The following is a 12,957-nucleotide window of genomic DNA, read 5'->3' as shown; positions in this document are numbered from 1 at the left end:
ACTCTGCTGAGTAGGATTACTCTGCTGAGTAGGATAACTCTGCTGAGTAGGATAACTCTGCTTGGTAGGATAACTCTGCTTGGTAGGATAACTCTGCTTGGTAGGATAACTCTGCTTGGTAGGATAACTCTGCTTGGTAGGATAACTCTGCTTGGTAGGATTTCTCCGCTTGGTGGGATTTCTCCGTATGGTGGGATAACTCCGCATGGTGGGATAACTCCGTATGGTGGGATAACTCCGCATGGTGGGATAACTCCGCATGGTGGGATAACTCCGCATGGTGGGATAACTCCGCATGGTGGGATAAATCTGCATGGTGGGATATCTGCATGGTAGGATAACTGCATGGTAGGATGCCTCTGCATGGTGGGATAACTGCATGGTGGGATAACTCTGCATGGTGGGATAACTCTGCATGGTGGGATAACAGCAAATCCACTCTGTGACAGTGGCTACAGTACAACCCTGCTAACAGCATATCCTCAATGACAGAGTGTCAGCGTGAGTGACAGGGGATGACTGGCTGTCTTATGGGAGGTTGCCAGGAGCTCCAAACCCAACCAATGAGTTACTGCTACCCTTTCATCACCTCTGTGGCTCTGTCTATGGCTCTCTGTCTGTGGCCTGTCTATGGCTCTCTGTCTGTGGCCTGTCTATGGCTCTCTGTCTGTGGCCTGTCTATGGCTCTCTGTCTGTGGCCTGTCTATGGCTCTCTATCTGTGGCCTGTCTATGGCTCTCTATCTGTGGCCTGTCTATGGCTCTCTGTCTGTGGCCTGTCTATGGCTCTCTATGGCTCTGTCTATGGCTCTCTGTCTGTGGCCTGTCTATGGCTCTCTGTCTGTGGCCTGTCTATGGCTCTCTGTCTGTGGCCTGTCTATGGCTCTCTATGGCTCTGTCTATGGCTCTATGGCTCTGTCTATGGCCTGTCTATGGCTCTCTATCTGTGGCCTATCTATGGCTCTGTCTATGGCTCCTGTCTGTGAAATGTCGATGATTCTCTGTCTGTGGCCTGTTTATGTCTCTGTCTAGTTGTCTGTGGCCTGTCTATGTCTCTGTCTATGGCATGTCTATGGCTACCTGTCTATGTGGCTCTGTCTATGGCTTAGACAGGGTCTGTCTGGGTCTGTCTAGTGCTCTTGTCTACAGCAGTGAAATTTAAGAGGACAGAACAATTTGTCAGCCTCTCCCTCAGTCTGACTCACACATGGACTCAAACACACTCTCACACTCGCTCATACAACACATCATCATCTGGCCTAATGGGCGGCAGTGGCACTGCGACAGGTGTGTGTGTGTGTGTGTGTGTTAGGGTTATGCGATGTCAACCTTTGTCCTATCGTGATATTTATTCATAAAACGTTTATGTGTGTGTGTGGACAAAACATATATTTTTTTTAATTGCATGGATGAATTGGACGAATCATGATGAAATATAATGTTGCTGATAGCCTGGGGAGAGACTAATCTTTTCTAATATCCCTTTCTGGTGGTGCTTCAGCATGGAACAGGTATGTGTACGTCTGTGTCTGTGTGGCCCGCACACGACGGAGCAAAGTGACGGTCAACCGATGACGAACAGGCTGCTGTCTTACTGTAGTGAGTTAGGATAAATCATTGGCTGGATAGAAGCTAAATCTACCGTCTTCACAACTGGATAATAATTGCTTCTGTCATAAAGATGTGATTGAGAATAGCCTATGGCTAGGCCTATAGGATCCGACTTCTGTCATAAAGATGTGATTGAGAATAGCCTATGGCTAGGCCTATAGGATCTGACTTCTGTCATAAAGATGTGATTGAGAATAGCCTATGGCTAGGCCTATAGGATCCGACTTCTGTCATAAAGATGTGATTGAGAATAGCCTATGGCTAGGCCTATAAGATCCGACTTCTGTCATAAAGATATGATTGAGAATAGCCTATGGCTAGGCCTATAGGATCTGACTTCTGTCATAAAGATGTGATTGAGAATAGCCTATGGCTAGGCCTATAAGATCCGACTTCTGTCATAAAGATGTGATTGAGAATAGCCTATGGCTAGGCCTATAGGATCCGACTTCTGTCATAAAGATATGATTGAGAATAGCCTATGGCTAGGCCTATAGGATCTGACTTCTGTCATAAAGATGTGATTGAGAATAGCCTATGGCTAGGCCTATAGGATCCGACTTCTGTCATAAAGATGTGATTGAGAATAGCCTATGGCTAGGCCTATAGGATCTGACTTCTGTCATAAAGATGTGATTGAGAATAGCCTATGGCTAGGCCTATAGGATCTGACTTCTGTCATAAAGATGTGATTGAGAATAGCCTATGGCTAGGCCTATAGGATCTGACTTCTGTCATAAAGATGTGATTGAGAATAGCCTATGGCTAGGCCTATAGGATCTGACTTCTGTCATAAAGATGTGATTGAGAATAGCCTATGGCTAGGCCTATAGGATCCGACTTCTGTCATAAAGATGTGATTGAGAATAGCCTATGGCTAGGCCTATAGGATCTGACTTCTGTCATAAAGATATGATTGAGAATAGCCTATGGCTAGGCCTATAGGATCCGACTTCTGTCATAAAGATGTGATTGAGAATAGCCTATGGCTAGGCCTATAGGATCCGACTTCTGTCATAAAGATGTGATTGAGAATAGCCTATGGCTAGGCCTATAGGATCCGACTTCTGTCATAAAGTTGTGATTGAGAATAGCCTATGGCTAGGCCTATAGGATCTGACTTCTGTCATAAAGTTGTGATTGAGAATAGCCTATGGCTAGGCCTATAGGATCCGACTTCTGTCATAAAGGTGTGATTGAGAATAGCCTATGGCTAGGCCTATAGGATCCGACTTGCATTTTTGTTCTTTTTGAAAGCGGCAACTTTAGGAAACTCCCTTCTTAGCGTATCTGAATATTTGGGAAATAATCTACTGTTCATAACTGTTACTATCTTAAAGCATTTCTGATAGGTCTAGTAGTAGGATTGGCCATTTCCTTTTCAACCTAGCATGGAGGGATCATTTATTTTTTAATAAGCTTAAAAGCCCAGTACAGTCAAAAATGCGATTTCCTGTGTTTTATATATATTTCCACATTATGATATATCTCATTGTTGCCCAAAAATGATTTGATATTGAGATAAAACAGCTGCATTGGACCTTGAGTATCTCATATATGTATAATGTGTATACAGATGAAGTAGGAAGTTTACATACACTTAGGGTGCAGTCATTAAAATTCGTTTTTCAACCACTCCACACATTTCCTGTTAACAAACTATAGTTTTGGCAAGTCGATTAGGACATCTACTTTGTACATGACACAAGTCATTTTTCCAACAATTGTTTAGAGACAGATTATTTCACTTATAATTCACTGTATCACAATTCCAGTGGGTCAGAAGTTTACATACACTAAGTTGACTGTGCCTTTAAACAGCTAGGAAAATTCCAGAAAATGATGTCATGGATAATAATTGCTTCAATTGCCTCTTCCTCCTTTATTAATAGTGTCTGTTCAATCTGTCATAACGATGTGATTGAGAATAGCCTATGGCTTCTGATAGGCTAATTGACATCATTTGAGTGAATTGGAGGTGGGGATGTATTTCAAGACCTACCTTCAAACTCAGTGCCTCTTTGCTTGACATCATGGGAAATCAAAAGAAATCAGCCAAGACCTCAAAAAAGAAATTGTAGACCTCCACAAGTCTGGTTCATCCTTGGGAGTAATTTCCAAATGCCTGAAGTTACTACGTTCATCTGTATAAACAATAGTATGCATGTAGAAACACCATGGGACCACGCAGCCGTCATACCGCTCAGGAAGGAGACGTGTTCTGTCTCCTAGAGATGAACGTACTTTGGTGCGAAAAGTGCAAATCAATCCCAGAACAACAGCAAAGGACCTTGTGAAGATGCTGGAGGAAACAGGTACAAAAGTATCTATATCCACAGTAAAACGAGTCCTATATCAACATAACCTGAAAGGCCGCTCAGCAAGGAAGAAGCCACTGCTCCAAAACCGCCATAAAAAAAGCCAGACTACGGTTTGCAACTGCACATGGGGACAAAGATCGTACTTTTTGGAGAAATGTCCTCTGGTCTGATGAAACAAAAATGGAACTGTTTGGCTATAATGGCCATCGTTATGTTTGGAGGAAAAGGGGGAGGCTTGCAAGCCCCAACCATGAAGCACAGGGGTGGCAGCATCATGTTTTGGGGGTGCTTTGCTGCAGGAGCGACTGGTGCACTTAACAAAATAGATGGCATCACGAGGAAGGGAAATGATGTGGATATAATGAAGCAACATCTCAAGAAATCAGTCAGGAAGTTAAAGATTTGTGGCAAAAGGGGTCTTCCCCTTTTTTTAAACTATTTTCTACATTGTAGAATAATAGTGAGGACATCGAAACTGTGAAATAACACATATGGAATCATGTAGTAACCAATTTTTTTTTTTTAACAAAACAAAATAGATTTTATACTTGAGATTCTTCAAAGTAGCCACCATCTGCCTTGATGACAGCTTTGCACATGCTTGGCATTCTCTCAACCAACTTCACCTGGAATGCTTTCCAACAGTCTTGAAGGAGTTCCCACATCTACTGAGCACTTGTTGGCTGCTTTTCCTCCACTCTGCGGTCGAACTTATCCCAAGCCATCTCAATTGGGTTGAGGTCGGGTGATTCTGGAAGCTAGGTCATTTGATGCAGCACTCCATCATTCTCCTTCTTGGTCAAATAGCCCTTACACAGCCTGCAGGTTTTGAGGTCGGCGATTATGGAGGCCTAGTCTCTTGGCATTCTCTCAACCAGCTTCATGAGGTAGTCACCTGGAATGCATTTTAATTAACAGGAGGAATTTCTTTCCTTCTAATGCTTTTAGCCAAACAGTTGTGTGTGCTGTGACAAGGTAGGGGTGGTATACAGAAGATAGCCCTATTTGGTGAAAGACCAAGTCCATATTATGACAAGAAAAGCTCAAATAAGCAAAGAGAAACGACAGTCCATCATTACTTTAAGACATGAATGTTAGTTAATCCGGAACATTTTAAGAACTTTGAAAGTCGCAAAAACCATCAAGCGCTATGATGAAACTAGCTTTCATGAGGACCGACACAGGAAAGGAAGACCCAGAATTACCTCTGCCTCAGAGGATACGTTCATTAGAGTTAACTGCACCTCAGATTGCAGCCCAAATAAATGCTTCACAGAGTTCCAGTAACAGACACATCTCAACATCAACTGTTCAGAGGAGACTGCGTGAATCAGGCCTGCTGCGAAACGCCATGCCATCCTGGTTTGCGCTCAGTGCGACTGTCATTTGCTTTTCAACAGGACAATGACCAAAACACACATCCAGGCTGTGTAAAGGCTATTTGACCAAGAAGGAGAGTGATGGTGCTGCATCAGATGACCTGGCCTACACAATCACCCAACCTCAACCCAATTGAGCGTTGATGCAGCGACTGTTGGATCAGCGACCGTTAGCAACCGTTGATGCAGCAACTGTTGGATCAGCAACCGTTAGCAACCATTGGAGCAGCGACTGTTGGATCAGCGACCGTTAGCAACCGTTGGAGCAGCGACCGTTGGAGCAGCGACTGTTGGAGCAGCGACTGTTGGAGCAGTGACCGCTGGATCAATGACCTTTGGAGCAGTGACCGTTGGAGCAGCGACCGTTGCATCAGCGACTGTTAATGACCAGTGGAGCAGCGACCATTAGCAACTGTTGAAGCAGCGACCGTTGGAGCAGCGACCGTTGGAGCAGCGACTGTTAATGACCAGTGGAGCAGCGACCATTAGCAACTGTTGGAGCAGCGACCGTTGGATCAATGACCTTTGGAGCAGCGACCATTAGCAACTGTTGGAGCAGCGACCGTTGAGGCAGCGACTGTTAATGACCAGTGGAGCAGCGACCATTAGCAACTGTTGGAGCAGCGACCGTTGAAGCAGCGACTGTTAATGACCAGTGGAGCAGCGACCATTAGCAACTGTTGGAGCAGCGACCGTTGAAGCAGCGACTGTTGGAGCAGCGACCGTTGAAGCAGCGACCGTTGCATCAGCGACTGTTAATGACCAGTGGATGACCAGTGGAGCAGCGACCATGACCAGTGGAGCACCACTGTTGGAGCAGCGACTGTTAATGACCAGTGACCAGTGTTGGAGCAGCACTGTTAATGACCAGTGGACCATTAGCAACTGTTGGAGCAGCGACCATTAGCAACTGTTGGAGCAGCGACCGTTGAAGCAGCAACTGTTGGAGCAGCGACCGTTGAAGCAGCGACCGTTGGAGCAGCGACCGTTGGAGCAGCGACTGTTAATGACCAGTGGAGCAGCGACCGTTGGAGCAGCGACTGTTAATGACCAGTGGAGCAGCGACCATTAGCAACTGTTGGAGCAGCGACCGTTGAGGCAGCGACAATTGGAGCAGCGACTGTTAATGACCAGTGGAGCAGCGACCATTAGCAACTGTTGGAGCAGCGACCATTGCATCAGCGACCGTTGCATCTGCGACTGTTAATGACCAGTGGAGCAGCGACCATTAGCAACTGTTGAAGCAGCGACCGTTGAGGCAGCGACCATTGGAGCAGCGACCGTTGGAGCAGTGAGAGTCTGATGAGGAACGGGCTGTCTTAACGTAGTGAGTTAGGTCATACATCGTGGGCTGGATAGACGCAATCTATCTACCGTCTTCACAACTGGTCATTGATTTATTTGCCTCATAAAATAACAGTAAATAAATAATATTGTTTATATTGCTGCGATTTAGAATAGCCTATGTCTAGGCAAGGCTAGTCTTTCATTCTTGTTATTTTTGAAAGCGGCAACTTTAGGACAATTTCTCAGGCTAGAATGTTTGGGAAATGAAATATACTACTGTTCATAATTTTACCTTTGTCTTAAAGCTTTTACAATAGGCCTAGTAGGAGGATTGGTTATTAGCCATTAGGTTTTCAAACTCGCATGGAGGGATTATCCCGACCTGGATGGATCATTTATTTCTTAATAAGCTTAAACTTGATTCAACTTGTCATTTGATTTTAGTATAGGCTTCAGATATTGTTTGTTCGCTCTCATTATTAGTCCCCTGACAAATGTTTTAGGCTATTCAAAAAACGTATTGATATGGAACTCGGTTAGTTTCATTGTTTGGGAGAAAACCAAAAGCGTAACCTATAGCCCAAAGTCATATTTCTATTGAATGGAGAGAGAAGCTAAATTACAGTGCATTCCGAAAGTACTCAGACCCCTTTTTCCAAAGTTTGTTACGTTACAGCCTTATTGTAAAATGAATTCCATCATTATTTTCACCTCACCAATCTACACACAATACCCCATAATTACAAAGGAAAATCAGGTTTTTAGAATTTAGCAAATTTATCAATAAAAAAAACAGAAATACCTTATTTAAATTCAATTGATTGGACATGATTTGCAAAGACACACATCTGTCTATATATGGTCCCACAGTTGACAGTGAATGTCAGAGCAAAAACCAAGCCATGAGATCGAAGGAATTGTTTATAGAGCTCCGAGACAAGACTATCTTGAGGCACAGATCTGGGGAAGGGTACCAAAAATGTTCTGCTGCATTTAAGGTCCCCAAGAACCCAGTGGCCTCCATCATTCTTAAATGGAAGAAGTTCGGAACCACCTAGACTTTTCCTAGAGCTGGCCTTTTACTGAGGAGTGGCTTCCATCTGAGAGGAACTCTGGAGCTCTGTCAAAGTGACCACCAGGTTCTTGCTCACCACCCTGACCAAGGCCCTTCTCCTCCAATTGCTCAGTTTGTCAGGGCGGTGAGCAAGAACCTGGTGGTCACTTTGACAGAGCTCCAGAGTTCCTCTGTGGAGATGGGAGAACCTTCCAGAAGGACAACAATCTCTGCAGCACTCCACTAATCAGGTATTTATGGTAGGGTGTCCAGATGGAAGCCACTCCTCAGTAAAAGGCACATGACAGCCTGCTTGGAGTTTGCCAAACAGCACCTAAAGGACTCTCAGACCATCTGATGAAACCAAGATTGAACGCTTTGGACTGAATACCAAGCTTCACGTCTGGAGGAAACCAGGGACCGCTCATCACCTGTTAATACGGTAAAGCATGGTGGTGGCAGCATCATGCTGTAGGGATGTTTTTCAGTGGCAGGGATTGGGAGACTAGTCAGGATCGAGGGAAAGATGTACGGAGCAAAGTACAGCGAGATCCTTGATGAAAACCTGCTCCAGAGCCCTCAGGACCTCAGACTGGGGCAAAGGGTCACCTTCCAACAGGACAAAGACCGTAAGCACACAGCCACGACAACACAGGAGTGGCTTCGGAGCAAGTCTCTGAATGTCCTTGAGTGGCCCAGCCAGAGCCTGGAATTGAACCCGATCAAACATCCCTTGAGAGGATCAGCTTGAGAGGATCTGCAGAGAAGAATGGGAAAAACTCCCCAAATACTGATATGCCAAGCTTGTAGCGTCATACCCAAGAAGACTCAAGGCTGTAATTGCTGCCAAAGGTAATTCAACAAAGTATTGAGTAAAGGGTCTGAATACTTAAGTAAATGTAATATTGCAGTTTTTCCATTTGAATACATTTGCAAACATTTCTAAAAACCTGTTTTTGCTTTGTCATTATGGGGTACTGTGTGTAGATTGATGAGGGGGAAAAACGATTTAATCCATTTTAGAATAAGGCTGTAACATAACAAAATGTGGAGAAAGTCAAGGTGTCTGAATACTTTCTGATGCACTGTAGGTTATTTTTTTAACAGCTAGACACAAGATAGTTAAACAGTGTCCATAAAAAATAAATAATAATAGGTTTAAGCTATAGCCCAAGGCCCATTCAACTGACAGAGAGAGCGAGAGCTTAACAATATTTCCTGACTGGACATTTTGTGTTGATTTGGTGAAATGCTCCGCTCTGTCTGGCCTTACATTCCTCTCTTGCGTTGTGTATATAACATATTTATTGAAATAGGCTACAGCAAATATGAATAGGCTTATTACTCAGAATGTCACTTGTGTGCTGCCATGATGCGCAGTGCCAGTCAAGTGCACATCACGATGTCGTCACCATCGACGATGGCTGTCAATCATCATTGATAGACGATGCTATTGTAATATCGCCCAACCCTACTCTACTCTACCTTTTCCACCTTTTCCATCCACTTCAATATCAGTCTCTCTCTCCTTCTATCTCTAATCTCTCTCTCCCCCTCTCTCTCTCTTTCTCTGATATCCTTCCTCCCTCTTTCCCTCACTCCTCCCCCCACTCTCTCCCCTCAGCAGTCCTCTGGGCTCTCTCCCACAGGTAGTGTGTAAAGAGCAGACAGTAGCGTTGGCAGAGGCATTACTGTAAAAGAACAGGACATCTCCTCTGCCACTCTCTCTGCCCTAGTGTTCGATGAGGAGATACACAGAGGACAACATTTGGAACAGTATGACAGTGTGACTTTGTGCCAATGTTCTGGATCCATCATGAGGTACAAGATTCCCCTGTACTCATGGCAGTGACGTTACAACCATGGCATGAACAGACAGGACATATTACCCTGCCTGCTTTGTGTTGTCTAGGTGAAATCCATCCATCCATTTCCAGCACAGATAAAGAGTACACAGATAGATAAACAGACAACACGCACACGCACAAAAACAGAAGCTTTTCCCCTTACCCAAGTGTCGTCATAGTAACGATGGTGTACCAGAATGAGGCTGGGATGCTGGTGAACTTGCTCGACGTGGAACCTTTCTCGGCGTAGAACATAACGGTAGCGAAGATGATAATGGCCATGGTGAGGGAGAAGAGGAGGAAGCCCAGCTCTGAGGCGCAGCTCTTCAGCGTGTACCCCAGGATGCGCAGCCCTTGAGAGTGACGGGAGAACTTGAAGATACGGAAGACCCGGAAGACCCGGAGCGTCACGAAGGCCCCGCTCACATCCTCGTTGTCTGTCATCACCAAGCCAATGTAGTAGGGCAAGATGGCCACCACGTCGATGATGCTCATCACGCTGCGCATGAAGCGGTAGCGGCTTGGCGCAGCAAACAGTCTCATGAGGTACTCTACTGTGAAGATGAGGACGCAGGCCGTGTCCATGCAGAAGAAGGCTACTGTGTAGCGATCGCCACACGTCACCTCTTTGGTGTTAGGGGTGGCACCGCAAGGCACCGTCTCCACCACGTTGGTGAGGACTGAGATGGCGATGAAGAAGCCGGTGACATAGTAGAACACCAGGGCCATGGTGGAGGTGTGAGGGTTCTCGAAGGCCCTCCACATGGTCTCTCTGAACGTCATATTGGGAAGCTTGGCATCTTTCTTGTCCTCGTCATCATCCATCAGTCTCTCTTGGTTCTCACGCCTACGGTCCTTGTACTCTTCGTAGCAGCAGTCTCCGATGATCTCAGGGATGATCCCAAAGAAGGACAGCTCTTCGTCGTAGGACGTGATGCACTCGGAGCGAGGGTAATGCAGCTTGCCCGTGCGATAGAAGTTGAGAACAGCGCGGAACACATCCGCGTCTCGGTCAAAAAAGTACTCTTTGGTCTCCTCATTGTAGAAAAACTCTTTCTCTGAACTGCCCAGTAAGGTGTCGGGATATCTATCTAGCGTATTCCTCCAGGTCTCAAATCGGCGTCCACTTACATTTAGGACGATGAGCTCGTCTGCGCGTTTGTTCTTCTCGGTGGGGGCGATGGGCATGGGCATGTTGGCCACGGGCATCCAGCCAATAGCAGCAGCGCGGGCGAAGGGCAGCCACGCCGCTACTCCCGACGCCATGGTGAGTCTGGCTTGGGGCGAGGACAGGGACAAGTCCACCAGCACCTTCACAACCAGCTTGGCTTCAGCTCACTCACCATCTGGAGAGAGGCAGGGGTGGGGGAAGACTGTGGGGGAGGGGTGAGAGAGAGGGGAAAGGTGGGAAGGGGTGACAGTGGGGGTTAGGGAAGACAGCAGGAAAGATGGGAGGGGGAGACAGAGGGGGAGAGGGGTGAGAGAGAGACAGTGGGGGAAGGTGGGAGGGGAAGAGAGAGGGAGAGGTGGGAGAGAGAGACAGTGGGGGAAAGGTGGGAGGGGAAGAGAGAGGGAGAGGTGGGAGAGAGAGACAGTGGGGGAAAGGTGGGAGGGGAAGAGAGAGGGAGAGGTGGGAGAAGCAGGAGAGGAGGATGATGGAGAGAGTAGTGAGTGTGTGAGAGAGAGAGAGAAATGAATGCATTATGATTAAAAAACGACATTGTTTTTAAAATGTAAATGAACAAGGTAGTGTCAAGGTGAAATAGTAGGGTAGTATAAATGTAAAACATAGAAAATATGCATACCAACTTAATTATACGAAAACACAATTCCATGTAATAGACACCAACTAGCTGGAAAGAGTACATTACTTCCAATAGGAATAACCCTACAGTATCTTAATCTGATCATGATATGTGTAATTTAAGCCTAGGGCATATTGCAATATCCTTTAAAGATCCATTCCCCATAATTACTCTGATGTAATATAAGAAATGGAAATAGCATGTACTTTTTCCCTCTATTGGGTTACAGGGTTTGCTCTTCTGTGCATGATATAAATATAATAGCCAGATAGGATTGTTCAGGATCTTCCTGCTCGCTCTTTCCAAGTCATGGAAGGTTTCACATTCATAACCAATCATATTTTCTCCTTCACAGCTTGGCAGACCAAGACATAGCCTACAGTTTTTTTTTTAAACAGTGCGTAGTTCTAATTCAGTGGCCTAAATTCTAGTAGAACCCGTTGTTAAAGACGGCTCCGAGGTGCAGCCCGCGGACTGGCAGTCAAGTTGTTCAGTACCTGTTGAGTCAAAACTAACAGAACATTTCCAAAGGGTGTGCGACCCATTGTTTCCTTTGGAGGTATAGCCAGTGGCTAAATAAATGGATACCTTGTCATCTCGAATTTAGGTTCTACTGACATTGTTGTATTTGCCCCTCAATTTCTCAGTTTGAAAAAAATGTATCCATCTATATAGACAAACATAACCAAGCCCCATAAAATGGCCTACGACTTTGTCAGTTCTCTCAAAATCGAAAGCTTTTACAGTCATTTGGCTGCATTAGTGTTATGAGAATACAGATGCTGCCTTGCTGAAGCAAACTAAACCAATTCCTACATAAACATCCATCATTTAGGTTTCTGTTCATGGTAATACAATGCACTTACCCATGCACATTTCTGCATCCACAAAAATAAGAGATTTTCCTGGGGCTAACTACTTGTAGAGCAGCTGTTGCGCCGTAGGTTGATTACCTTTTAGAATGTCCCTCCGAATCCACATATGAAGTTGAAATAAAAGGAGAATAACATAGCAGGATGCGATTTGGCAAGAATTGTAAGCGAAAGCACTGGAGTTTAAAACAACTGTCCAACGTTTTTCATTCAGTTTCCATTGCGAGAAAGAGGGGATAATCCCACTACTCCGACGCAAGGCTTTCGCTCCACCGCCTCTGCTGTGGGAAGCGGTAAACTACACTGAGGATCGCTCTCCTTCTAGCACATTTTAGAGTGCTGGACAGGGGTAGGATTATCTTTCTCCGTTATCTCACTCTAATAAACGCCCCATATCTGCTTCTCTCTCTCTCGGTCTTGCTTCATCTCTCTTGCTTTCTCTCTCTTTCTCTCTCTCTCTCTCTCTCTCTCTTTCTCCGTCACTCCTTCTATTTATTTCCCCGACTGCTCGTTCTAGCGGTTAAATTTTCGGTTTGCCTCCGTGTGCAGCCGAGGACAGCGGGAAGAGAGAAACGCTTCGCAGCAGTGTCCGCTTTTTACTAAAAGCGCGGCAGGAAACCAATAGCCTTGGGACTCAGAACGAGGCATCAAGAAGGACAAGGTTAACAATTTCACGGATGAAAAAGAGAACATTTAAATGATTTGATCTTCATCCTCTTCCACTTGTTTCGTTTTTCAAATGGGCTCTGGTTGTATCACTCTTTTTGTTTTTATTTCCACCTA

The 12,957-nt window shown here is 45.4% G+C and overlaps 1 protein-coding gene across 2 annotated transcripts in view; it reads right to left on the bottom strand.

The window, feature by feature from the left end:
• LOC112229716 (potassium voltage-gated channel subfamily D member 3) overlaps positions 1–12,751 on the bottom strand; it is a 294,564-nt gene extending 281,813 nt beyond the window's left edge. For both annotated transcript variants that reach the window (XM_042304117.1, XM_042304118.1), the window contains exons 1-2: positions 12,169–12,751; positions 9,661–10,870 (exon numbers count right to left, since the gene is read on the bottom strand). In XM_042304117.1, the coding sequence (XP_042160051.1) occupies positions 9,661–10,763 (1,103 nt within the window). In that variant the 5' untranslated portion in view covers positions 10,764–10,870; positions 12,169–12,751. The remainder of the gene's footprint in view (positions 1–9,660; positions 10,871–12,168) is intronic.
• Between the last annotated feature and the right edge of the window lie 206 nt (positions 12,752–12,957).

This window comes from Oncorhynchus tshawytscha, linkage group LG22 (assembly GCF_018296145.1).
Source record: "Oncorhynchus tshawytscha isolate Ot180627B linkage group LG22, Otsh_v2.0, whole genome shotgun sequence".
NCBI lineage: Eukaryota > Metazoa > Chordata > Actinopteri > Salmoniformes > Salmonidae > Oncorhynchus > Oncorhynchus tshawytscha.
The sequence above is the reverse complement of the archived record's forward strand: the minus strand, read 5'-3'. Positions and strand labels throughout refer to the sequence as shown.